The sequence below is a fragment of the Salvelinus namaycush genome, chromosome 3 (genome assembly GCF_016432855.1).
Source record: "Salvelinus namaycush isolate Seneca chromosome 3, SaNama_1.0, whole genome shotgun sequence".
NCBI classification, from domain to species: Eukaryota; Metazoa; Chordata; class Actinopteri; order Salmoniformes; family Salmonidae; genus Salvelinus; species Salvelinus namaycush.
In genome coordinates this window covers 70509810-70536233 of record NC_052309.1, presented here as the reverse complement: position 1 = coordinate 70536233, position 26424 = coordinate 70509810, and the positions used below count along the sequence as shown (strand labels likewise).

General features: G+C 40.4%; 1 protein-coding gene across 1 annotated transcript in view; it reads left to right on the top strand.

Moving 5' to 3' along the window:
* LOC120044545 (heparan sulfate glucosamine 3-O-sulfotransferase 4-like) overlaps positions 1-26152 on the top strand; it is a 91588-nt gene extending 65436 nt beyond the window's left edge. Inside the window, exon 2 of the mRNA XM_038989202.1 lies at positions 25498-26152. Coding sequence (XP_038845130.1) covers positions 25498-26152 — 655 coding nt within the window. The remainder of the gene's footprint in view (positions 1-25497) is intronic.
* Positions 26153-26424: the final 272 nt, after the last annotated feature.

Genomic DNA, 26424 nt, shown 5'->3' with positions numbered 1-26424 from the left:
ATAAAGAGACATGTGATCGTATAGAAATGTAAGCAAGGTTTGAAATGATTATGTTTTAGTCAAACATTATATCTGTTTGGACTTCTTGCGGTCAATTTGCAGTCTACAAATTATTTATTTGTAATTATGTTCCGGACCCCTGACCATCCGCTCAACAAAAAATTGGCCCGCTGCTGAATCTAGTTGATGATCCCTGCTGTACATACAGCTAGTTAAGTCTAGGGTTGTTACAATTGCTAGAGTGAACGACACACAGCTTGGCATAGCTTGACAGGTATTCAGAAACTCCCCATACCTCTATTTTAGACAGCCAGGAGTTGCTCCCAGGGCTTTCCAACATAGCTCATCCCACATGAGATGGACTGTCACAGTCTGAGGCAGCAGACTCAGTGCAGGGGGAATGTGTGAGCGGCCTACAGCCTTATGCCTCTCTGTCATCGTCAGGGCCAGTGACAGCCAGCCAGGCAGACAGGAGCTGGGGTTTTCTGTGACTCAGCTTTCAGTGTCAGGATCAGGAACCCATAGGGCCCTGTGCGGTGTTATCTCATATGGGAGCGGGGAGGGAGGAGAGGGAGGGTGAGATGGGGGCTTTGGTCAATGATGAGCAAACTGCCCATGGCTGGTTTATGCAATATGCGTGCAAGCTGTCAGATCAGAAATGTCCCTGTGAGTGAGGCTGTTGAATGAGAATATTATTTAAGTGATAAAATGTTGGTGAAATTTAAAGCGTCTGCAATTTAAAGTGGGGTTGTTTTTTTCCCTTTAATTTTTTTTTTTTTTTATCAGAACATGTGTTTGTGATTTAGAATGAGTATGAAATCGGTTCTATGTAGGCTACAAATGTAGGATCTTAATTTGAGCCAGTTTGCTACAGCAGGAAAATAATCCTATAGCAACAGGAAATGTGAATTATTATGTGGATTATAATTAATGGATATTTTTATAGGGGTAGATACGTTTGGGGGTGGGGGTGCTGCAAAAATATTTTTGTCCTCGCTACAGATGGCTATATCGGTCCGCAAATACTAGTAAAGGCCCAGTGCAATACTTTTGTGATGTAGATATGTCTTTTTTTTGTTAATTCTTTTTTTTAAACATATTTTTGTATTATTCAGATTTTGCAGGGGGTGCTGCATCACCCTCAACACCCCTATTTCCCACGGCAATGTAAAATAGACGACAAGTTTAAAATGTCATTGCAGGAAAATTCTCCTGCAACAGGGTGATAAAATGAAGATCCAACATCTGTATAGGATATTTTTAGTCAGTCCTGCTCTTGAGTCTGGGCTGACTGGTAAATTAAATGTTTAGGCTAAACAGGTGCTTGAAGAAAAGAGAAGGTGCCCCAAAATTGTTCTTTCAATCAGTTTCTCTCTTTGGATCTCATCTCAAGCAGCAATTTCAAGTCCATTGTATTCACTATATGGAGAAACTAAATACCCAAGTCACTTGACTTTCTCTCTGAAGCAAGTTCCACCTAACAAATGATTCCAATGTCTGGTTCAGAGCACTTAAGAAGCATGAATAATTACACTCTGCGGTAGTATGGGGCGACAACAGCTTGTATGTGTGCATGCATGTGGTCTGTGTGCGTGTGTGTGTGTGTGTGTGTGTGTGTGTGTGTGTGTGTGTGTGTGTGTGTGTGTGTGTGTGTGTGTGTGTGTGTGTGTGTGTGTGTGTGTGTGTGTGTGTGTGTGTGTGTGTGTGTGTGCAGTGGTGGAAAAAGTACCCAATTGTCATACTTGAGTAAAAGTAAAGATACCTTGATATCAAATGACTCAAGGGCCTCCCGAGTGGCGTAGCTTTCTAAGGCACTGTGTTGCAGTGCTAGAGGCGTCACTACAGACCCGGGTTTAATCTCGGGCTGTATCACAACCGGCCGTGATCGGGAGTCCCATAGGGCGGTGCACAATTGGCCCGGCGTCGTCTGGGTTGGCGGAGGGTTTGGCCGGGTGGGGAGGGGGTTGGGGGGGGGGCTTTACTTGGCTCATTGCGCTCTAGCGACTCCTTGTGGTGGGCCAGGCGCCTGCAGGCTGAGGTCGGTCGTCAGTTGAGCGGTGTTTCCTCCAACACATTGGTGTAGCTGGGTTCCGGGTTAAGCGGGCAGGTGTTAAGGAGTGCGGTTAGGAGGATCAATACTACTTCAGTAGAAGTTTAAAAGTATTTGGTTTAAATATAGTTAAGTATCAAAAGTAAATGTAATTGCTCAAATATATTTAAGTATCAAAAGTAAAAGTATAGATCATTTCATATTCCTTATATTGCATAAACCAGACGGCACAATTTTCTTGTTTTTAAAATGTACTGATAGCCACACTCCAACATTGACATCATTTACAAACAAAGCATTTGTGTTTAGTGAGTCCACCAAATCAGAGGCTGTAGGGATGTTCTCTTGATAAGTCTGAGAATTGGACCATTTTCTTGTCCTGCTAAGCATTCAAAATGTAACGAGTACCTTTGGTTGTCAAAGAAAATGTATGGAGTAAAAAGTACATAATTTTCTTTAGGAATGTAGTGGAGTAAAAGCAAAATTTGTCAAAAATATAAATAGTAAAGTAAAGTACAGTGCCCGGTTGCATAAAATATATAAAGTGTTTCCCTTAAGGGTTTACCTTAATAAATAATGTTCCCTTACCTAAGGGAATTGTTTAAGGGCGTTGCATAGAGCCCCTCAAATATTTCCTTAGGTAAGGGCATACTTAAGGGGTTTTACGGTAGTTTGAAAGCATGTATGGCAGAAAGAGTATCTGGCTACCATGGAGATGGCCTGATTCACTGACTAAACATCTCCTCAAAGAGTCCTCTTTCGTTTTGTGAGATTGGAAAAATAGAACTTATATAATCAAGACAGGTCAACCAAATTGCTTCAGAAGATAATAAACCATGTTTCTTATCAACTTGTTTATATTACTTTCTAGCACACCAAGCTAGCTTACAGAGTAGCTACAGTATAACTAACTAGCCAGCTATCTTTGTAGCCAGGGATAGTGCACCTTCCATTGTTTATCTAAGTAGCTAGCTCGTTGAGGTTTTACTTTTGTAACCAGATCAGATGAAAGCAACATTCACCTCCACAAATGCTTTTTACATTGATATCGATACTGAGTGAAGCAGTTAAGGGACCTCATGGGCACCCTTAACTTTTTCACTTAATTTAAGGGGGAAATTCCCCTTAAAGTGTTTTATGCAACGGGGTCCTGATACCCACAAAAACTACTTAAGTAGTACTTTAAAGTATTTTTACTTAAGTGCTTTACACCACTGTGTGTTTGAAAACCACATCACTAGTGAATGTGTGAGGTCTGACTGTGTATGACTATCACCAGCTGCACATTAGGGCAACTTGATTTCATCACTGTTCAACTTGGGGCTGTTGTCACACAATAATGAAAGGCAGATTCAGACCTCCCATTGAGCTTGTATCGTGCTGCTCTAGTAATGTCTTTAAGGCCATCGAACCCGCATTGCAGTATTCTTGTTGTAATGTGCAAATAAAATCACAGAATGGCTTTGAGTACCGTACAAACAAGAGGAGGCTAGTGGGGGGCGCTATAGGAGGACAGGCTCATTGTAATGGCTGGAATGGAATAAATAGAACCGAGTCAAACATGGTTTCCATATGTTTGATAACGTACCATTTAATACCTTTCCAGCCATTACAATGAGCCTGTCCTTATATAGCTCCTCTCACCAGACCTCCTCTGGTACAAATGTACAGAGCCAGCTCCAGGCATAAGCCAAAAACCTACTGTTGAGAGAGAATAATCGAATACACAAGGTGCAAGTTCGATATTTGGTTGTGCATCAGCAATTTTTCAATTTTTTGGTTAGTCATTCTCACTCATATCATTAGCATGGCATAAATCATGGCTAAATGTTTCATACAATTCTAATAAAATCCTCTCTGGCCTATGGCAAAATGTGTAGAATTACAGGGGGCCCAACCAAATCTCGGTTAGGGCCCCCAAAAGGCTAGAGCCCTGAATAAGACACCTGAATAAACATTTCTATGAATTCGAACTCCTCAATACAACCACAGATTCAGACACTATATTGGTGTAGATTGCAGCACTGACGCACTGAGAGATAATCCTTCCATGGAAAGTAATGTATTGCTGCATGTGAAACGGACGTCAGTGTGCTGATAACAGTTGAGCTTCCTCCGCTGTCCCTGTCCCCATACTGCACTCAAACCAGTGTTTCTCTGCTCGCAGACACACGTGATCTCCCTCCTTGACAACGTACCAACTTTTTGAGCTATCTAATTCGATAGCTCCTTCGGTGACATTTCAAGCTAGCCGTGGACTGAGCCTACGGTACGTTCTTAACTCCGTTACACATGGTCATTGGGTATAATGGTGTGAAATAATTCCAAGCTGCATGATGCTAATTTCAACCCTAACCATGCTGTGGACATGTGAGGAGGCAGGACACTTGGGAGGACTGTGAGATGCCGGCGTCATTTGCTCAGGGAAATAATGAACAGTTAAAGGGAGAAAATAAGCTCGTAATAGCTCACTGCCTGTGTGAGGCAATAATTAATGTAGAAACCATTTATAATGAGTCCATCAGGAGCTTGGACCTCATCATGGTGGACAGCAAAGCCATTTACTCACAAGCCTTGCATGGACGTGTCATCCTCCTACCCTCTTCATAAGTGAATTGTTCACCATGGTCTTGGATAGTCAATGTACACATTATTCAAGTTTACAGTGCTCTATGTATGTTGATTCCATCTTGAACGGTGCAAACAACTACCACTCGTATACAGCAGATGATATTTCTGCCTGTAGTTTTGAATCTGCTCATTTGAGATGTGATCATGTGAAATAAGCAAGCAGGGAATTAATTGCCTGGAAAATTCCTTCGACAAGCTTTTAACTGCTGTGCTCACATATAAAAACTGTCCATTAAAAACATTAATAACACCAATGTTATTCATCAGTAGATGTGAATGCTTGAGATCTGTTTCCAATACAAAATATGAGTCAAGACAGAATTAATTAAGCCAATTTTGAAGAAAAATGTACACAGATGCCGAAAATGTACACAGATAAACTTTGATTACATGGAAAGTGAATATGCATGCATGTGTGTCACAATTGCAAAATGGTTGTGAAACTAACTGTACACAACTTAGTAAGCTAGCTAACCATCTTAGCTAACTGTTGGGTTAAATAATTCACTTGTGTGTGTGTGTGTGTGTGCACTTATTTGCTGTTAGCTGCACACCACTCTTTGCTAGCAAACGAATGCAGTCTAGTCAATCAATATACAAAGTTGTGTGCTATGCAGATGTCCTTTAACTTCCTTGTTGGTCCACATTTTCAGTTGCTTCTGTGAGGCATTATGGATCGATGGCCCCAACCAAATTATTCAAAGCAACTATTCATTCCTCTCCTAGCAGGAATGCATCCAACACACCACCTGTGTCAGATGCAGCTTTCAGTAGGAGTTCAAGGGCCGGTCATCTTACCGCTGATGTAATGGCTGTTGCTTTGAGATGATAGTTTCTACTAGATGATAAATCAGTAAAAAGCCCAGCAGTTAATGACGTGTACAGATGGACCACTTACTGTAGTGTTGATGAAGACATGGGGCATTGTTGTAGTGAGTGTTTTATTTTCAGCCACATAGACAGTGAAGCCATTTTTATGGGGAGTTTCAGGATGAGTAGCTCTGTTTTCAGGTAGAGTAGGCCTATCTATGTGTCTTATAGTTTAGCTGGAGGTCACGTAGATTTAAACGCAACCAGACAAATGTGTACCCAGTCATGCTGACAGTCTAGACCACCCCCTATGTCATGTTGAAATGTGGTATTGCCATTCCTCATTATGATCAATCTTCAATGAAGAATCCAAATGTATCCCGAACTAAAGTCTGCAAGTTCTCACAGGGGAAAAGAAGAAAATGCTTCCTCAATATAGGTTGACTCCACTCCCTCCTTCCTCCCTCATTATAAAGAGTCTTCTCTTTGAAATAACATCTGTTTAGGATTCCTCGCAGTAGGGGAGACACCAGAAAGCCGCAATGCAGTTTGCTGTGTCAAATCATCAGATCACAGTACTTAATTGAATGTTGTTCAGGAACCAGGTAGCAAGGAATAGTCAGCCGGCTAAATTCAAAGTAATTCAAATATACAGTTCAGTTCATAGCAAACGATTTTGATCATTTAACCCTTTAACCCCCTGTACCGCTCGGTATAAGCACTTTGTGACAGCTGCTGATGTAAAAAAAGGGCTTTATGAAATAAATGTGATTGATAGATAGATAGATACTTTGGTTGCAGAGGAATAGGCCTGATATCATTATTATGGAGGGATACCCTCCATAACAGCCCTTCCACAGTCAGAGGTGTATGGTGATGAACTATTATTGCATTTTCATGGAATGCAAAATGTTTTATTTTAACCTTCCGCGGCATGACAGGTCTTGACAATGTGCTGTGGTCTCAGAAACAGGGGCTTATTATAACAATAGTGTAGATGGGGAACATGTTCCTGATGAGTGGAGTATCCTCCACTTAAGTGCTCTCTGGTAACCAAGCTGGAGCACGGGTAGCAGTCCCCAGGAGCTTTCCAGGGCTTTACTGGGATGTTTCATCCTTTTGTACCCTGTCTCGCTCAACTTAATGGGGCCCAGGGACCGTCTCTGGCACTGGGGTGACTGAGGTTATAGGAAGTTCTCAGGTGCCAAGTGTAAAGTATAAAGCTGCTAGTGAACCTTCCTTGCTCCCCATGATTCAGAAGTGCTTTGGAAGTGGTTTATCTGATCAGCAGAATGATTCCTGCCAATGCGGTATTATGTAATTATACATATTCAGTACCACAGGTAGACAATGTAATGAACAAGAAAGAATTTCCACAATTCTTGGATAGGTTTTTTTAAACTTGTAAAGTCATCAAATTCTTCATAATGTTTGATCACATTAAACAATCTTTGGTCAGATTTGAGATCTGTTATTATATCCAGTGATTCTGACACTCGGGTTAATTGACAGGCAGTGGATCGTCCTTAAACAAAAGAGACTCTCACAGCAGTTGAGGAAAACTAAAGTGGGTCATGAGGGAGTTGTTTGAGGGTCGAATGTTAAAATGAGGCTGATGGAACTACAATGGTGCATAAGAGGGAGGCTGTACTATTACATGGAATATATCTGCATGTATTATAGGAAGGGAAATCAGCCTCAGTGGAAATGATGCCAAAGGCCATCATTTCATTACCACACAAGTAAGATGACTTTCCCCTCCTAATTTATCTTCATTCATTTAAAAGGATGTCTTATTTTCTCAAATATTTGCAGCGGTTGGTTGCTAAACTGTTAGTTTGTAAATAAGTTCCGTATATATCAGGAGAAGACATGGACTGACACTCTACAGATGATAAGTACAGACATTCAGTTGCATCGTGTAATCGGTGAAACACATTTACTCGGAACAGTTTTTAAGGTAAAAAAAAGAAATCTGCAGAAGCGGAATATAGGCCAATAAAATAGAAATTGTGTAATGTACTGTAGCTAGCTGAGGAAAATAAACAAACAGCAAATTCATACTCGTTTGGAGAAAAAACTGCTGCCTCTATTATACCATTCCTAGATGAATCCAGCCTTTCAAGGAGCTAACTGTCATGGAAAATTGTAAATGTACCATTTCACTTTTCTTCAAAGTTTTTTTTATTTTTTTTATTCTCCTGAGCTACTGTAGAAAACGTGATCTAACTGAAGCAGTATATGGACAAAAGTGAGGACAGTAAACTCTCCAAGAGGTTATTCATTTTCCAGATACCTTTTAGTCCACATCCTTGCCATTTCTGAAGTGGAGCAGGCCTTCTTTGTGGCAAGCTTCAAAGGCTCTGACTGTGCTGCATACCGTCCCAGGTCAATCACTCCATCACACAGGCACAGAGCCAGAGATATGCCCCTGCTTTAACTAATCAGGACCATCACCGCCCACAAAGTCATGCAATCATAACAGTTCGCATTTAGTATTAGACATTTGTATGTGTATTTCTGCAACTACTTTGGGATGAGAGATAATCTGCGTTAGTACAGAAGGCCACCTGAAGTTTCTGTTTCACTGCAGTGCTCCACCCAGTAAAATGTATTTCTGAGGTGAAAATACATTTTACTGGGTGGAGCACTGCATTTTTGAGGTGACGTCGGCTGTTGTTTAGCAGTCAAATATTTTATATCGCCCTGCCTGCTAAATGAAGATTTTTCAAGGTTGGCTGTGCAGCTGGGGATCGAAGGACAGGATCCTCCATCAGTGTCTGGAGATGTATCTTATTTCCAGTTAGGGAAAAAATCCTCTTGGCTGGGTTAGCTTTACTCACTTCACTTCCTTTTAACGGCAATATTTGGTGAAAAAGGCACATTTAGGCACAACTCAAATCCATCAAAAGGCATTTAGAATAATAGTCCGACATCTCAGACTGTAACACTGCTGCTGATGATGGTGAATAAGTCAGTCTAGCCTCGGCAGTGTGAGCCAGCCCACTGACATTCTGGAAAAGATTTACCCTAGCACTCATTTTTCCCTATAACCTTGGTGAATAGTGCTGTTAAATAGTTTCTTTCAGCTGTGGTCAGAGAAACACCGCTTATACTTAGCACTGTTTTAACCCCGGGATCACAGTCATTTGTCACCATGGACACTGAAGGTAAAGTCTGTAAAGTTCTTCAACTATTCGTTTTTTCCTCTCTTTTTCAGCAAAGGGAGATTTTCAGTTCTCTTGAGAGGGAGAAGATTTGTCAGTGATCTTGCAGATACTCCTAGAAGAGAAAAATATTTGAGATTAGAGCAACAAGAGAAAGAAAAACCCCCGGAGCTGAGATGAGGGTTTAATATTTTGGTTTTATTTTGTCCATAAGCGTTTGATACGTTCCTTTTTAAGCTCTCCCTTTGGCAGTGCGGATTACACAAGTTGATCTGTATATCTGTAAAACATTATCCTGCATTTGCGATGTGTGTTTATGGCAGATTCACTCACAGTGTCAGACTACCTCTGCTGAGGAGATTAAGGATGTGTACAGTGGTTTATTGGAAGTGCTGCTCATTGGCTCAAAGCTGGCCTCAGAGGGATGCACTGAGATCTATTCCAGGATAACAAACCTATCTCCCCCCATCTTTAGCATTGCAAGCCAGTGAGTCTGCTCAATGACTTGGGATGGCCATTTCACAGCTGACATGTTCCCTGTCCCTTTTCCCAAAGATAAAGAATGATTTTATATTGAGTTGGCTCAGCTTTCTGTTGGGGAGACACAATGCTGAACTTCAACAACAATCTGTACTGAGTGCTCTACCAATATGGAATATTGTCTAAGATTCTCTTTATAACATGGTTGCAAGTGGGGTACTTGGGCACAGTTCAATTGGATTGCAGATGCTAGGCATTGATCCTGAGAATCATAAAATATACAGTGCCTAGTGAAAGTCTACACACCCCTTGTAGATTCTTCATATTTTACTGCCTTAAAATTAAATCTAAAAAGGGATTAAATTGAAGGTTTTCATATAGAGCTACACAACCTACTCCACATTTTCAAAGTATAAATTATGATTATGTATTTAAATAATGATGTCTTGATTGTGGATGTCTTCACACCCAATAATACAGCGCATTGGGAAAGTATTCAGACCCCTTGACTTTTTCCACATTTTGTTACCTTAGTCTTATTCTAAAATGGATTAAAATATTTTTTCCCCTCATCAATCTACACACAATACCTCATAATGACAAAGCAAAAACAGGTTTTTAGAAATTTCTGCAAATGTATAAATAAATAAAAACTGAAAAACAGACCGTTTACTCAGTACTTTGTTGAACCCTGGCACCGATTACAGCCTCGAGTCTTCTTGGGTATGACGCTACAAGCTTGGCACACCTGTATTTGGGGAGTTTCACCCATTCTTCTCTGCATATCCTCTCAAGCTCTGTCAGGTTGGATGGAGAGCGTCATTGCACAGCTATTTTCAGGTCTCTCCAGAGATGTTAGATCGGGTTCAAGTCCGGGCTCTGGCTGGGCCACTCAAGGACATTCATAGACTTGTCCCGAAGCCACTCCTATGTTGTCTTGGCTGTGTGCTTAGGGTCGTTGTTCTTTTGGAAGGTGAACCTTCGCCCCGGGCTGAAGTCTTGAGCGCCCTGGAGCAGGTTCCAATCAAGGATCTCGCTGTACTTTGCTCTGTTCATATTTCCTCGATCCTGACTAGTATCCCAGTCCCTGCCACTGAAAAACATCCCCACAACATGATGCCACCACCATCATGCTTCACTGTAGGAATTGTGCCAGGTTTCCTACAGACGTGACGCTTGGCATTCAGTCCAAAGAGTTCAATCTTGGTTTCATCAGACCAGAGAATCTTGTTTCTCATGATCTGAAAGTCCTTTAGGTGCCTTTTGGCAAACTCCAAGCGGGCTGTCATGTGCATTTTACTGAGGAGTTGTTTCCGTCTGGCCACTCTACCATAAATTACTAATTGGTGGATTGCTGCAGAGATGATTGTCCTTCTGGAAGATTCTCCCACCTCCACAGAGGAACTCTGGAGCTCTGTCAGAGTAACCAGCGGGTTCATGGTCACCTCCCAGACCAAGGCCCTTCTCCCCTGATTGTTCAGTTTGGCCAGGCGGCCAGCTCTAGGAAGAGTCTTGGTGGTTACAAACTTCTTCAATTTAAGAATGATGGAGGCCACGGTGTTCTTGAGGACCTTCAATGCTGCAAAAATATTTTGGTACCCATCCCCAGATCTGTGCCTCGACACAATGCTGTCTCTGAGCTCTACGAACAATTCCTTCGAACTCATGGCTTGGTTTTTGCTCTGACATGCACTGTCAACTGTGGGACCTTATATAGACAGGTGTGTGCCTGTCTATATATAGAAAGCCGATTCTAGATTTGATTTTGGATTGGAGATGTTTAATATGAGTCTGGAAGGAGAGTTTACAGTCTAGCCAGACACCTAGGTATTTATAGTTGTCCATATATTCTAGGTCGGAACCGTCCAGGGTGGTGATGCTAGTCGGGCGGGCGGGTGCGGGCAGCGAACGGTTGAAAAGCATGCATTTGGTTTTACTACCGTTTAAGAGCAGTTGGAGGCCACGGAAGGAGTGTTGTATGGCATTGAAGCTCGTTTGGAGGTTAGTTAGCACAGTGTCCAAGGAAGGGCCAGAAGTATACAGAATGGTGTCATCTGCGTAGAGGTGGATCAGGGAATCGCCCGCAGCAAGAGCGACATCATTGATATATACAGAGAAAAGAGTCGGCCCGAGAATTTAACCCTGTGGTACCCCCATAGAGACTGCCCGAATGCACTATAATTACTTGGTCGAAGCACCTTTGGATGCCATTACAGCTGTGAATAATTTTGAATAAGATTCTACAAACTTTTCACAACTCTTAGGGCAACATATATCAATTGTTTTTGTCAAAATTGCTCAGGCTCAGTAAATTCTGTTTGGAGTCATTGATGGACAGCAATATTCAAACATTGTCTCTGATTTTCAAGACAATTTAAGTCAGGACTGAGACTAGACCACTCAGGAACACTCAACACCTCTTGGAAAGCCATTCTGGTGTGTCTTTGGCATTAAAATGTGTGTAGTTGTCACGCTGAAAATTTTTACTCTATCCCAGGGTAATGTTTTCTGAAGACTGGTGCGGGTTTTCCTCTCACTTTTTACCTAGGCTTTGCTCCTTTCATATTTATTTTGATCCTGATAAACTCCACAGTCTCTGCCGGTGACAAGCATACCCATAACATTATGTCAAAATGTGAAGACCTTCACTAGGCACTGTACATGAAAATATAACCTAGAATGAAAAAAACACTATTTGTGTTACGTGAACCCTGTCCAGCGTAGAGAGAGACATTAAATTGAGTGGTCTGGCCATAGCATTTTTTTCTCTTGAGTTGTTTGTTTTGACAGTGTTGTTAACCCTCTTGGCCTTATGTTGTAGAACAAGGGTCCCTCCCTTAGAGATTCTGGATCAGAAACAGGGTTTCTTTAGAAGCAATCTTTTGAGATGAAGTTGTTCTCTGGTGTTTTTGTGAGATCAGATTGCAATTAATTATATTATATCAACAGAAAATTCAAGTAGCCAGTGGCATATTCACTCAAATGTACTCAAACTGAACACTGCATCAACCCATCCATAAAGAGCCAGGCTTGCATAAACCAACCCACATAGAGTAATGGTAATAAGACTATTCCCTGAAGACAGGCCAGAACTCAGTACAACAACACATCTGCCCATACATATTGAATGATTTTAAACCCATTTCAAACCATTTTGTCAGACATTACCAGGAAAAACAATCCCTGCACTAACCAGATGTAAGTAAACATAGTTGTCGTTCTTATATAAGCATGTATTTCCTGTGCTTCACTTACTCTACTATCGTGCCTGTGAAAGGTCTGTCGCTCAATACATCCGTGTGTGATGTAACTATACCACAGCTGTGGAAGAACTATGAAATGCCCAAATGATAGCATGCTAAATTTCATAGATACAGTCAGGTCCAGAATTATTGGCACCCTTGATATAGATGAGCTATAAAGACTGTATAAAATAAATAATACAAATACTGTGCTGTATTGTATGTACATTTTTTTTGTTAAATTCTATTATCTTATACTAATACAGTTCAGAGAAACACATTTTGTTTAACAAGTAACACTTTTTTGTCTCCTTGATTCTCTATAGAACTTTCAGATCTTGTTATGATGAGAAATCAGGCCTGTGCGCACGCTAGAAAAACAAACTCTGTAGCTGATTGTCTGGTTTTTGGGCAATTGAGAAATAGAGGCACTTCCTCTATGAAGAAAGCTAAATCAAGATTCTTTCTAAGTTCTATCTCAGACTTTCCTGGTGATCCATCAACATTTTGGAAAACAGTTAATGTACTGAAGCATGGAAATTCCTCTCTTTCCCTGCCTAAGCAAGTTCTGTCACACTTGGGCATCATTACTGAGAAAAACTTGATAAGTGATGCTTTTAATCAGCATTTGATGTCACCCGCTTTTTATTTGAAAGAAATGGAGATTTAATTTACCCTAGTCAGCCAATCGACTGACCGCCCTTCTCTCAGCCTCTAACTGGCTCGATGTACGTTTTGTTAACTTCTAGTGAATCTTTGTTTTCATTTCAATACTTGATACTTATTTTCCAAATCACTTTGTATGGTGCCCTCATTGATTGTGTCCCCGCATATACTGTAAATACCTGGGAATCTGAATTGACAAAAAGCTATCTGTAACGCAGATGCTGGGAGTCAGGAAGCAAGTACAGGGGGTGAATTTAATAATACAAAAAAACATGGAACAAAACAAGAGTAGCGTCTGGACATGAGAAACAACTAATACTGCCTGGGGAAAGAACCAAAGGGTGTAACAGATATAGGGGAGGTAATCAAAGAAGTGATGGAGTCCAGGTGAGTCTCATGGGGTGCAGGTGCGGGTAGTAATAAGTAAACTAGCAACAATGAGTGCCAGAGAGGGGGAGCGGGAGTAGACTTGACACTATCTTTCAATAAAGCATGTTGATGACTTAGTTAAGAAATTAAGAATTAAACTATAGGAATTCCTATAGAACTCTTCTATAGGAATAGGTTCTGTCTTTCGTTAAATAGCTGAAAACAAATCATTCAGTCAACATTCATTCCCATTATTGACTACGGCAATATTGTCTATATGAATGAACGCAGTTTATAATAGGGCATTGCAGCCTCATTTCGACGCCAAACCCCACCATTGATGTGCGTGGCCTAAGAGCTTTATTTTCATGTCATCCAACAAATGTAAACAGCTGGAGTTTGCTAAACCACATTGGCACCTGGATTGGAACCAGTGCTATGTTCAGATGACATGAAAATAGAGCTCTTTGGCCACGCACACCAGTGTTGGGTTTGGCATCGAAATAAGGATGCATAAGCAGAAAGGAACCCCATACTTACTGTAAAATATGGTGGTGGATCTTTGATGTTGTGGGACTATTTTGCTTCCACTGGTCCTGGGGCCCTTGTTAAGGTCACCGGCTTCATTAACTTTATCCAGTACCAGAACATTTTAGCCAAAAGTCTGGTTGCCTCTACCAGGAGGGTGACACTTGGCCACAAGTGGATCTTCCAGCAAGACAATAACCCCAAGCACACATCAAAATCCACTAAGAAATGGTTAATTGACCACAAAATCAACATTTTGCAATAGGCTTGGCCAGTATTCAGATTTGTATAACATCATACCGCTATCCCGGAATTTACAGTATTACCGCCGGACAGCACACAAGGTGGCATTAAAAAACACAAAATGAAGCCTATTGGGGGTCTACTATTAACCACAATGCTAACAAAATCCTCACAAGTAATAGCGAAATCACATAGATGTTGTTAGCTAAATGCTAACGTGCGAAAGCGAACATAAACTAATTGCAAAGACAGGTGAATCCAGTTCATAAAGTTATACAAGCATAGCTAGGCGCTACCAGATGTCATTTTCGATGAGTGTCGACATTTACAGGCGAAAGTGTATGAGAGAAATTGTGCAAATGAACAAAACATGCTGTTTCTGAAGGAAGAGCAGCATGTGTACACGGAGCAGAGGGGAGAAGAATGGAGGAGAAAAAAAGCACAGGGGAAAAAATGGCAGGTGTACAGATATTTCACCCAGACTTCTCACGGCAGAAAGCCGGTATAAGATAGCTTATGGCAAACATGTAGTAGTGAATTGCATTCAAGTGTAACTTCATCAACTCATATGCGCAGCACAACAGAGACTCGCTGATAGATATTGTATAGAACGCTATGGACTTACTAGCTTCTGCTTTCTCCAGCTGTTCTATTAACAAACAAACATGCGACTAGCTCAACTGTTCTGGGGGACTACGGTACTGTAAGCTTCGTAATGTAAAATGATGAACGCAATCTGTTTTATCTCCTAACGTATTGCACAAGTTGACTGCAGGTATTAACTTAAAAAGTAGCTACAAATATTCAAATGTCAAATAGTTTTGACGGCATTGACGGTATTTAAAAAAACATCCCATGGCTTTTTCCAAATACCCCGGTGTATGGTACAGTATACCGCCCAAGCCTATTTTGCTATGGCCATCTCAGTCTCCGGGCTTGAAATGGATTTGAAAACCTGTGGTTTGAATTGAAGTGAGCAGTTCATAAGTGTAGAGGAAGGATATCATGGAGCTGGATTATGTTTGGAGGAATGGTCTAAGATCCCTCCCAATGTGTTCTCCAATCTCATAAAACATTTTAGGAAAAGGCTCAGTGCCGTTGTCCTCGCAAGGTTAGGTATTGAAAACAGGGGTGGCAATAATTTATAGAGAAAAAATATAGAGCTTTTTAAACAAAATATTTTCATCTGAGCAATTGTATTAGTATAAAATAATATATATATATATATTTTTTTAGCATACAATATAGCTCAGTATTTGTATTATTTATTGCAGTCTTTTTGCTCATAAAGGTTGCCAATAATTCTGGAAATGACTGTATATGCCATCAAAGAACATTTGTATATCAAAAGATAAAAGACTGGTCTTTGTGTACAGAGATAATCGAAAGGATAAGTATTTGCATAAATGGCTATAGCCGTTCACAAACCTGGTCCACCATTTCAAGATATTTTCAGCTCACTGGTTGAATTGAGCAATCTGTGCCAGCTAAAGCACAATTTGGATTAGCAAAGGTTCCACTGATAGGTCAGCTTAGTCCTTAATGGAGCGGCTTAGGCCTTCTGTACATGATTATAACATTCTTAGCAGCCTATTTCCTTGTAGCCAGATGTTCCGGAATAAACACCAGGGTGTAATCATGTTGCTTTCCCCCTTAAACCCAGGCCTGGTGTGCTCTTTTTGTGACAGGGAAACTAAGCCGTGCATACAGATGTCTAAGTAACTTTCTTAATACAAATAATATAGGAAGAATCTACGTAAATAGGTGGGTAGGTAAAGCGCAGACATTGCGATTTAGCTACTGAACAGTGCTGACATGTTTTGACACTGCAACAGAAATGCATTATAAAAAGTCATTATCTTCTGACCAAGGTTCACCCCTCTTCCTCTCAGGACTGCTTAAGAAACAAATACCTTCCATTCATATATTTAATTTAGTCAAACATATATTTTTGAAGTGCCTCCTGCATATGAAGAGCTTCTGTGAGTGGCATAGGATTTTGAAATATTATTCAGATTCCGTAATGAATGTGGACACATACTGACATCTTCAGATTGCAGCAAATAGCTTTCATTCTAAGTGACCACCTACTACTGCATGTTTAAAGGCTTGCTGGCAGCCCTTTGCTGAGTAACTTTATAAATAGTTGCAGAAAAGAGCTCAAGATTTTGAAGGGAAGGCTATAGTATACCACACTTAGAAATGATGTATACAAAACTCAGGGATTTCTAAATGTTTTATGACATGCTCTAATAGAGTAAAGAGACAACTATGACTTAAACCCTATTCATAATGCTCATTTGATTTGATTTCAATATTTCAAGTGTCATTCAGAGCTCTATTGAACTGATCATGCTGGTTTAATGGAGCAGATTGATAGGTGAGTGAATTATCTCCACATTCTTTGCACAGGCATTTACTCTACGTGATCTTTTTGTGTCTACAAACCTCTGTGTGATTTCACACAGACACCAAAAAGGGAAGAGTATTGTGAATTGTCCCATGTGCGTGATTCCATTAATGACTCCATATCCTGGGGTAATCAATAAAACGACAACAGAAAGAGACCAGAGGCAAACTGGAGGTTCAATATCATACTTGGAGTGTGATTATACAAATTGAGTCAGATTAGGGATAAACCAGGTTAAACTGACAAAAATGCTGTGAAATTCTGACCTCCAATTAAATTGATCACGAATGAAAGGAATCTACAGTAGCTTCTCTAACTTGACGTGTCCTGATTTCATAACTTAAACGTAAAAATAATGCCTCAGCAACACGGTAAATGTCTGAAGGTTCCTGCAGGCCAGTTCTTTTCTCACAGACGAAGAAAGTACATTGAATCATGAGCTCATTTGAAGACTGGGGGAACAATTGACAAGTCAGAAATAAATTTAATGGAGATTCATTGGTGGGTTCACATTCAAAGCAATGCAACCTCTATATTGTAAGCACTCATCAACACCCACTACAACACAATACAAAAGGAAGGAAGAAAGACAGTACAGTATATTGGAGGCCGATGATTAAGGCCGATGATTAAGGATGATGATGATGAAGATGATGACAAATCCAAAACTTATAACTATAGAATTATCTGCAACTTGAAGCAGATACTGTCAGGGATATCATCAGCATTGTTTGTATTAAATCCATACACTATGAACAGTAAACAAGTGTTTGATATTAAGTTTGTGGGAGAGAGGATATATCACATCGGTAATATTACACCAACAAATTGACAGTCACAGAGCGTGAGTGGAGTCTTGGCCAACTCCAAATTCTAGTTTGGAGTGCAGTGCTGTGGACAAATATAAATATATAAGGCACTTTAATATATATAAGGCACTGCATCTAAGTGCTAGAGGTATCACTACAGACCCTGGTTCAATTCCAGGCTGTATCATAACGAGCTGTAATTGGTAGTCCCATAGGGCAGCGCACAATTGGCTCAGTGTCGTCTTGGTTAGGGTTTGGCCGGGGTAGGCATCATTGTAAATAAGAATTTGTTCTTAACTGACTTGCCTAGTTAAATAAAGGTTAAATAAATAATCTATGAATAAAATATTGTTATTCTACAATCTAAAAGACATTCAGTCTTTGCTTATCGGGAGCTAACACTCACACTTGACTTTTTCCTACTGGCACTGACTTTGCTGATGGATACTTTATTGATGAAAAAAAGTACTTAGTATGACTGAGATGTGGTTGTCCCACCTAGGGCTGTTAGAGTGACCTCATTACCGCCACACCGGCAGTCACGAGTCATGATGGCAGTCAAATTCCATGTGACCATTTAGTCACGGTAATTAGGCTTCTCCAAGCTCTGATGCTGCTGATGGTCATTAGTGTCCTACCAAACGTGCAAACTGCCTGGTACTCCGCACTCTATTGTTCCTCTAATCACTCTGACATCAATGCAAATGTAATCGAAAATCGAATCAAACACTTCATGAGAGCCCATGAGCTCATGTTGCCTACTATATTTATTTCTCAACCTTCCTAATATTAAGCACATTGCTTCTCTTTAAAACAGGAGTATAGCCTACCTAGCTGGCATGAAAATGAACCCCGGGAAAAGCGTCCTCATTCACTATTTAAGTGCATAGATTACATGTATTTTTTTCCACTATCCCTGTTTCGAGAAAGGTGCATGACAATCGTCCATTCTAAATCAAAACAAATTTCTCACACATATTATTTAGTAAAGACAAGATTAAATCAAGAATAGTGTGATGGGTGACAATATTAGGCTATCACTTGTAAATGATATATTATCACTTGTGAATGATGCCCAGCTAAAGGCAAGCAATGCATGCTTTTTTTTACGACTTTTTCAAATCATGGTCGCACACCTCATGTAGCCTATCCCATAAGCCTATATGTTTTGATAAGGTTTGTATCACAACTAAAGTGGCCAAATAACTTCTTAAAATGAAACGCATTAATCCGCTTTACAGCGGGTGTAGAGCCTAACTGGCATACATACGCAGCACGTGAGTTTAAAGTTTGGGGAAGATAATTTTCACCATAAAAATGCACCTTTATAATAAAAGCATAACATGTATAATCGCATTTGTGGTCACTTTTAAGAATGGAGTTTTCCTGCTAATGGAACATTTGCGCTTATAGCCTACTGCCGTGTGCACATTGCTGCACTTATAATGTGATAGCCTAATAGTTTATCAACATTTAAAGCTAAACGTTCTCATCTGTTGCGTCAGGCTCATTGCTTAAAACAGTTTTTATGATGCTAGTGGTTGTATTAATTTGGGTTCTATCGCTTCCCACAACTGTCCCGGACTATGTTTGGAATATTTATTTCTCCCACAGAATAGAATAGGCCAACTTTTGTACTAAGGGGGATAGTGGATTGCCATAGGCTAGTGCTTTTGCTGTTCGTTAGGCCTACTTATCTTGTTGGCTGACAAAAAGTAAATGTGGACAGTTCTTCCAATATATTCAATATGTGTCTCGGAATTGGATAAGGACGTGCGCAGTTGCGTCCCAGATGTGTCTGTCTTCACTTGTAGCCTGTGAGAAAGACCCGATCATGTGACTGAGTGCCATGTGAGTGAGAGGTGGTTCAGAACGCAGTGGGGAGAAGGGAATTATAATTATTATATTCAGACCAAGGGCACAACGGCCACTGGCCGCAAAAGGCATGGATAATTTTAGGGGGAGTACGGCCACACAAAGGGGATTCAGCCGGGAAATTCGAGGCATTATCAAGTGCTTGTTAAATTGTGAACAAGAGACTGATGAAGTGTATACAGCCTGTGCAAAAAACAAAGTAGAGCTCATGCCTTTCATGCAACTTTTTAGAGTTGATGCATCTTCATTAGAGTTGCATCATGCAGCCTTAGAATGTATTAAAAATCAAACATATAGCCCAACATTTGTATCACAACTAAATAACTCTAAATTAAGCATATAGGAGTACCTGTTTCTTTGTTAACCGCTCAAAACAGAATAGCCGCATGTGCGCACTCCCTCAAATAGTTTGGAGAAAATGTCCTTTCTATTTTATTCAGCTATGTTCAATTGTTTTCTTCATACAATAAAATAATAGAAAATAATGCAACGAAATTCTAAGCAAATCTTGTCTGCTAAATGAACTAGTGTTGCCCACAGCCATATGGCACAGCCAGATCAGGGCCTAACATAAGGACAACGCAGAGTATGCTATTCTGTTCTTCTGAAATATACTACATTTTCTTCATATCATGATTCTTTAGACCTGTCTAAAATAAATCATGGATTTATTGTGATGGTGTAGGCTATATTACATTGATTTATTAGACTTTTTAAAATGTAGATGTTCCAAAGATCTGCATCAGTAGGCTATGCGTGGAAGTCAGGAGATGCTAAATGTGTTTATGTTAATTACGGTCAATTACCGTGAGACCGGCAGTTATTTCCTTGACAATCACTGGCTGACAAAATGTAATGACCGCCACAGCCCTAGTCCCACCTAGCTACAGTATCTTAAGATTAATGCACAAACTGTAAAATGACTAAAATGTCAAATTCAGAATCTAAAGCCATTTGAGTTATTAATCAACATTCAGTCTTTGCTTTTTTGATTCCATGATTCCTGGATCAAGAATTCCAACTAAAACCTCCTGTAGTGAAACATGTACTGTATAGTACAATGACAGTGTGCACTGTACCTTCTAACAGCACTCTGGGTTGATGACAATGTCTTACAATATGGGTAACCCATATTGAATGTTATCCATGGATGGTTTTATGTCACTTTGTTCGAACGATGGTGTGAGCCATATGGGGCTTTCTCTGATGTGAAGTGGTTTTATATATTTTATGCCCACATGCTTATACACGCACTAATAGATGTCCTTCACTCGTCACTCATGCAAAGGCCTTAGTATGAGAGAGATGTGTGGAGATTCTTCCATCCATGGTCAGCTGCAGCCAAATCTCCTAAGTGGCCAGATGAGTGTTCCTAGCTGTTTTTCCCATGCAGGATAGGAAATCTATCAAGTTCAATCTGTCATATTGTTAATTGGTTCTGCATAACTGAACCAGATCTGCAAAAATGCCCTGGATACACATTTCACTCTTTGCTTCTGACATACTCAGGTGTGACCAGCAATTACTGTTTGGACTTTTATTTTATTCCAATATATTCTTGACTGTGTTTGGGTAAGGTAAATAAATGACATTGAGAGACAATGAGGGTGACTGATAATTTGTACTTGTCTATTCACTGTGGTGCTCTGAAGCAGAATACAGGCCATCACATCTGCTTGTTGTTGTAATTGCAACACCAATCGTATAATATAAGGGCTATTGTGAGCAAATTGTATGTGTGTAGCCTGAAGCACTCTCATCAGTTCATCCAAATGCACATAAACAAACACAAGTGAGGAACATTTAGAAATAACAACATATATATTCAAATGAGGGGCATTTAGTATTGTAGACCTGTGTATTTGAGTGCTGATAAAAACAGTAATGTTTGAAAATATTTTTCTCTTAGGGATGGATCTGCAGAGTACGGTTTCGGTTCTGATCTAAGCCACAGAACTTAAAAGAGTGACACAGAAAATGAACTTGAAAGCTGCCGATAATATCTTTGGAATCCTTGAAATGCGATTGCTCCTATTCTCCTCCTCTGGCTTTAATCTTGTGAAAAATAGGCTAATTTACTGGCCAATGTATAATAATAATGGCCTAATCATGCAGTTTATTATGATGTTCCAAGGATCCATAAAGTTTTTTTCCCTTGCCTTTGTTTTATTTCATGATGTTCTATGTCCAAAGAGAGTGTGAACATTGCTTCAGATCTCAACGCAGCAGTCTGCTGTTGTGGGTAGAGAAAGTGCCTGGCTCCCCCACTGTTGGAAGTGGAATGGTCTTCAGGGGATCTCAAGAAGAGAGCGGGAAAAGGTTTTGATCAGGACCAGCTGTCAGTTCTCTCCTTAACTGTTCCATTGAAGCACACAGTTCTTCTGCAGTATAATGGGCTTATTTACAGCGGGGAGGCTGTGTTATGTTTTAATTAAAAACTCACCTCTCCCTCTTTTCTCACCAGCAAATTGTACACCAATGTTGTGCTCATTACATGTACCAAGTAAAATTCCAAAGCTGAGAGATGGAAGTGTGCCAGAAAACAGCTGCAACATGCCCCCGCTTTTCTTCTCAAAAGAATGCCTTCATCCACCAACAAAGACAGAATAAGTCCATTTACAGTATTCCTCACAAGAAAAAAACAAATGTTGTTTTCTCCCTGGATAGGACCCACAGTGTGTGGACTGCTCAGGGAATGTACAAATGCCATTGACATGACATGGCTTTGTGAGTTCGATTCAGTACCAGTGCCACGATGAAGCCAAATGAGAGATTGGAGCAGCTTTTATTACTATGCCAGTGTTTTATTAGAAATGACCAAGCCTCTCAGCAGCAATGTTTTCTGTACGCCAAGAAACAGCTTGGCCTTATTAGTGTCTGGGATGCAAATGAATATTTTCCCCAACTCGTCATGCCTCAACATTTTCTTCTTTAATGGTTTTGACAGGGCGTAATGAAACATATTCATTGAGGAAAATGCATGGGCATGTCCAGTGAGTGTAGCAGAATACTTCCTCAGTAGGCGTTTAAGAGATGGTCATGAAATGGCACTGTTGGTAGTCTGCGTATTGAAAGGAAATATGCATTTCCTGAATCTTTTGTAACTGCTCCAGACGTGTGAATTTAGCATTCATTTTGTCTCTATGTGAAATGGTTTAAAGCTATGATGGTCGGTGGGGTGAACTTATACCTAGTTCACAGTGCACAGATAGTGGCACCCAACCTGGCGAAGCAACTATATTTCAATAGGTGTTTGTCTGAGTCTGGGCCAACATCTGTAGCTCTCCATTGGTTGGAGGATTCAAAGGACATTGCATTTGCATGAGTTTGAAACACCTGACAGAAATGATCAGTGCTGTCATCCTCTTTTTTTCCTCTGTATATTAGAAATCATGAAGAGAAGCAATTCAATTGCTTTTAACTTCAAAGCAGCAAATGAAAATGCATTTAAAAAAAACGTTTTCCTGTTTACAATGTACTACTTCAGAACAGCATGCTTTCAAAGTACTTATTGAAATGACCTTTTCTACCCTCTCATATTGAGAACTGCAGCTTTGTTGTCATAATATATAGTAGTCATAGTTTTTTTCTCCTGTCTAAGTTGATACAAGCACGACCACCATGTACTGTACTCTGTCATATAACCACTGCATCCACATATGCTTCAGGAGCAGGACGTGAGTGACTCACTGTCTTTCAGGAAAAGTGAAGTCCTTATACTTATGTTAGATAGGACTGGATTCAATCCGTATTGCCGAAGTTCCGCATTGTAGCCCTATTGTCATGCAAAGACAATGTTCCCGCGTTAGCGGAGACTGCATTCACGATAAACGCTGCATATGTTGGCTCAATCAGATATTACATTTACATTTCAAGCGCGCTATATCGCTGAACATTAGCGATAGGGATTGAATCCAGCCCTTGGTGTATAAATTAGAGGATCTGCCGTTATGGTACAGAGGTAAATGTTAAGAGATGTGTTATGTGGTCTGACTGAGTAAACAGCAGATGGTTCGCCGGGCCTCTTTAGCGTTCTGTGTTTTATTTACTTACCCACCTGAATGACCCACGTTGAGCTCAACAGCTGATGCGTAGAGAAATGAGAGTTAACTCTGCTCTTGTTTACTTCAGTTCCGCCAGAGTGCAAGGCCAGAGGAGTCATCTGCCTGGCGCATGCAGGGAAATTAGCTTGTTTATCAGCATTGTGATTTCTGTTCCGCCTCTCTGTTCCACTGACATTTCCGATGTACACGATCCATGACTGATTCATTCTCAATCAAAATGAGTTCGACCTCAATCAGAGATGAAGGTATCGCGCGCTTGTTCAACCTCCATATTTTTTTAATTAAGCCTGATGAGGACAGTAGCGTATTATGTGGCTGACTTATATAGAAGAGGTCACCTTGAGAATCATTTATCTGTTCTGTCAATGGGATGTTTGCGTCAAAGAGGCATGACTCGTTACTGTTGAGGCATGCTATTTTGTGCTTATGGTTCTATATAGGATGTGCCGTGCATATGTTGTTTCAAGGCGATTCATTGTGGTGCGTTTTATTGAGTTTCCTCTCTCTGTCCTTTAGTTCTCATACACAGTGATGGCACACCCTCGCTACCATCTAACATGCTTTAGACTTTACTTTAAATAGCCATCAGCTGAAGACCTTGAAGGGAGAAAAACAATCTTTAGCCATTCATTACCCCACTGAGGAAGTGTGGAACATTGATGGAATGTAATGAAAACTAATACTCCTTCCAGTCACTATGCAATCTGTAGGTATGTTTTAAATCCCATTACAGCCTAAGAAATAGCCACAGCCTCTATAGTATCTTGAGCCAAACAGAATCCAGGGGGAAATTACCCATCGGGAGTGCAATACTGTTACAGAAATGACATTACCAGACCACTTGTGAGACTTGAGGGCCAGTGTCCATGTGTGTGTGCATGTGGTGTGAGGGGAGTCAATATGTATATACAAAACACTTGATTTGTTTCTCCCAGTAAATTGGATTCTTTGCAAAGAGAACAGTTCATATAGAATGTGTCCGGGATGCAAACGATTGATGTGGCTATATTGTACCATCTTAGGTCTATGCTGATGACAATCTAAATTGAGAAAACATTGTACTCTCCGTATCTGTGAAAGTGGAATCATTTATTTTGAAGGAATTGAATAATTATGAGATGTAGATTTCACAAATTTGAAAGAAAATATAGCATGACTAAGAATATAATTACTTTTATACAGCAAGGAGATTGTAAAACATTATCAAATCAATAGCATTTAGTACAGTGTTCATAAACTTGTATTGCATTTCATGTTTCTATTTGGTGTAAGTATATAAAGGCTATAACAGCTTTTAATATGGCCAATTTAGACCGTAATCATGTCTAAACAAATAGAACATGGATTGCAATGAAAAACAATGTAAACATTTAATATTGATTTGCTGGAGGTAAACTTAATGCCTAATTATCCATAGAGGAATAAAGAGAAACTGTAGGAACTAATCTCTCTTTCGTATGTATGAATTACATTTGCTTCCACATTGATTTATCCCCCAACTTAGTCCCAGAGACAAAGTTGAACATAATATTTGCGGCACTGGCAAATGGTTTCCTGTTATCCCTGAGATAAATCTCCCAAGGCAGGGGCATTTCTGTTCTACTCCAAATGATCACAAAGAATCGTATAATTAATCACTATTCCCTTCAATGAACAGCCTCTAACCTTAAGAAAGAGCAGGAATAAGTGTGTTGCACACAACGCAGAAGTGGAAGTGAATGCTAAGGAATGAAACTCAAGGCAGGCACACAGTGTGGAGCACACCGAATAAATGTATGACAAAACAATACCCCAGGCACCAGCGGTATTAATGATATGCAGTGAACTCATTATTAAAGTTCCAAAACAGCTCCTGGAGTAACACAGATGGAGCCAATTAGGCAATGAGCATACTTGCTCACTTGCCGTTACATCTTCTGTTTATTTTATCTCGCACATATTACTCCACGGATGAAATAAGCTTTATGTTTCTCCTCGCTACATAATGTCCAGTGATAATAACAGTTATTTTCACTTGTAATTTCAAATAATGTATTGCTCCATAAATACCAAATTTGCTTGTACCCTGTCCTTGAGTACCTCATTTGTGTTGCAGTAGGTGCAGAGAGTTCAGTATTAACAGAGCTGAGGTAACTGCGGCTTTGTGTTCACAGAGATCTGATGCCTTCGACGCTGGAGGGACAAATCACCATGGAGAAGACACCCAGCTACTTTGTGACTAGCCACGCCCCAAAACGCATCCACACGATGGCCAGGGACATCAAGTTAATCATTGTGGTCCGCAACCCTGTCACCAGGGCCATTTCAGACTACACACAGACTCTGTCCAAAAAACCTGAGATCCCAACCTTTGAGGTTTTGGCATTTAAGAACCGGACGCTGGGCCTAATAGATGCGTCGTGGAGTGCTCTACGTATAGGGATCTACGCGCTCCACTTGGAGACGTGGATGCAGTACTTCCCTCTCGCCCAGATGCACTTCGTCAGTGGAGAGAGGCTTATTGTTGATCCCGCTGGCGAGATGGGCAAGGTACAGGACTTTCTGGGACTCAAGCGGATCGTCACGGATAAACACTTTTACTTCAACAAAACGAAGGGATTTCCTTGTCTCAAGAAGCCAGAGGACAGCAGCACCCCGAGATGTCTTGGCAAATCTAAAGGGAGAACTCACCCTAAAATTGACCCGGACGTTATCCGCCGACTGCACAAATTCTTCAAACCCTTTAACATGATGTTCTACCAAATGACTGGCCAGAACTTTGAGTGGGAGCTGGAAGAGGGCAGTGACTCTCGGGGCTCTCAGAACTAACAGACTGTTGCCCCACGTCACAGCCACAGCTACACCACCAGCCTTTCTCAATAACACATCTACTGTCTGTCCCTACCGCTTCATCCTCTGAGAGAGTGCTTGAGTACGTCAATCAATCATGGCTGTCTTTGAGAAAGTGTCTGTATCCATAGGAAAAAAGAGTTTACCGATATGCTTCTATTCTCTCCCTCAAAACTAAAACATTATTGTACATACTATACATAAAATTATATTTATATTTGTGAAGAGGAGAGGATTTTATTCCTTTTGTT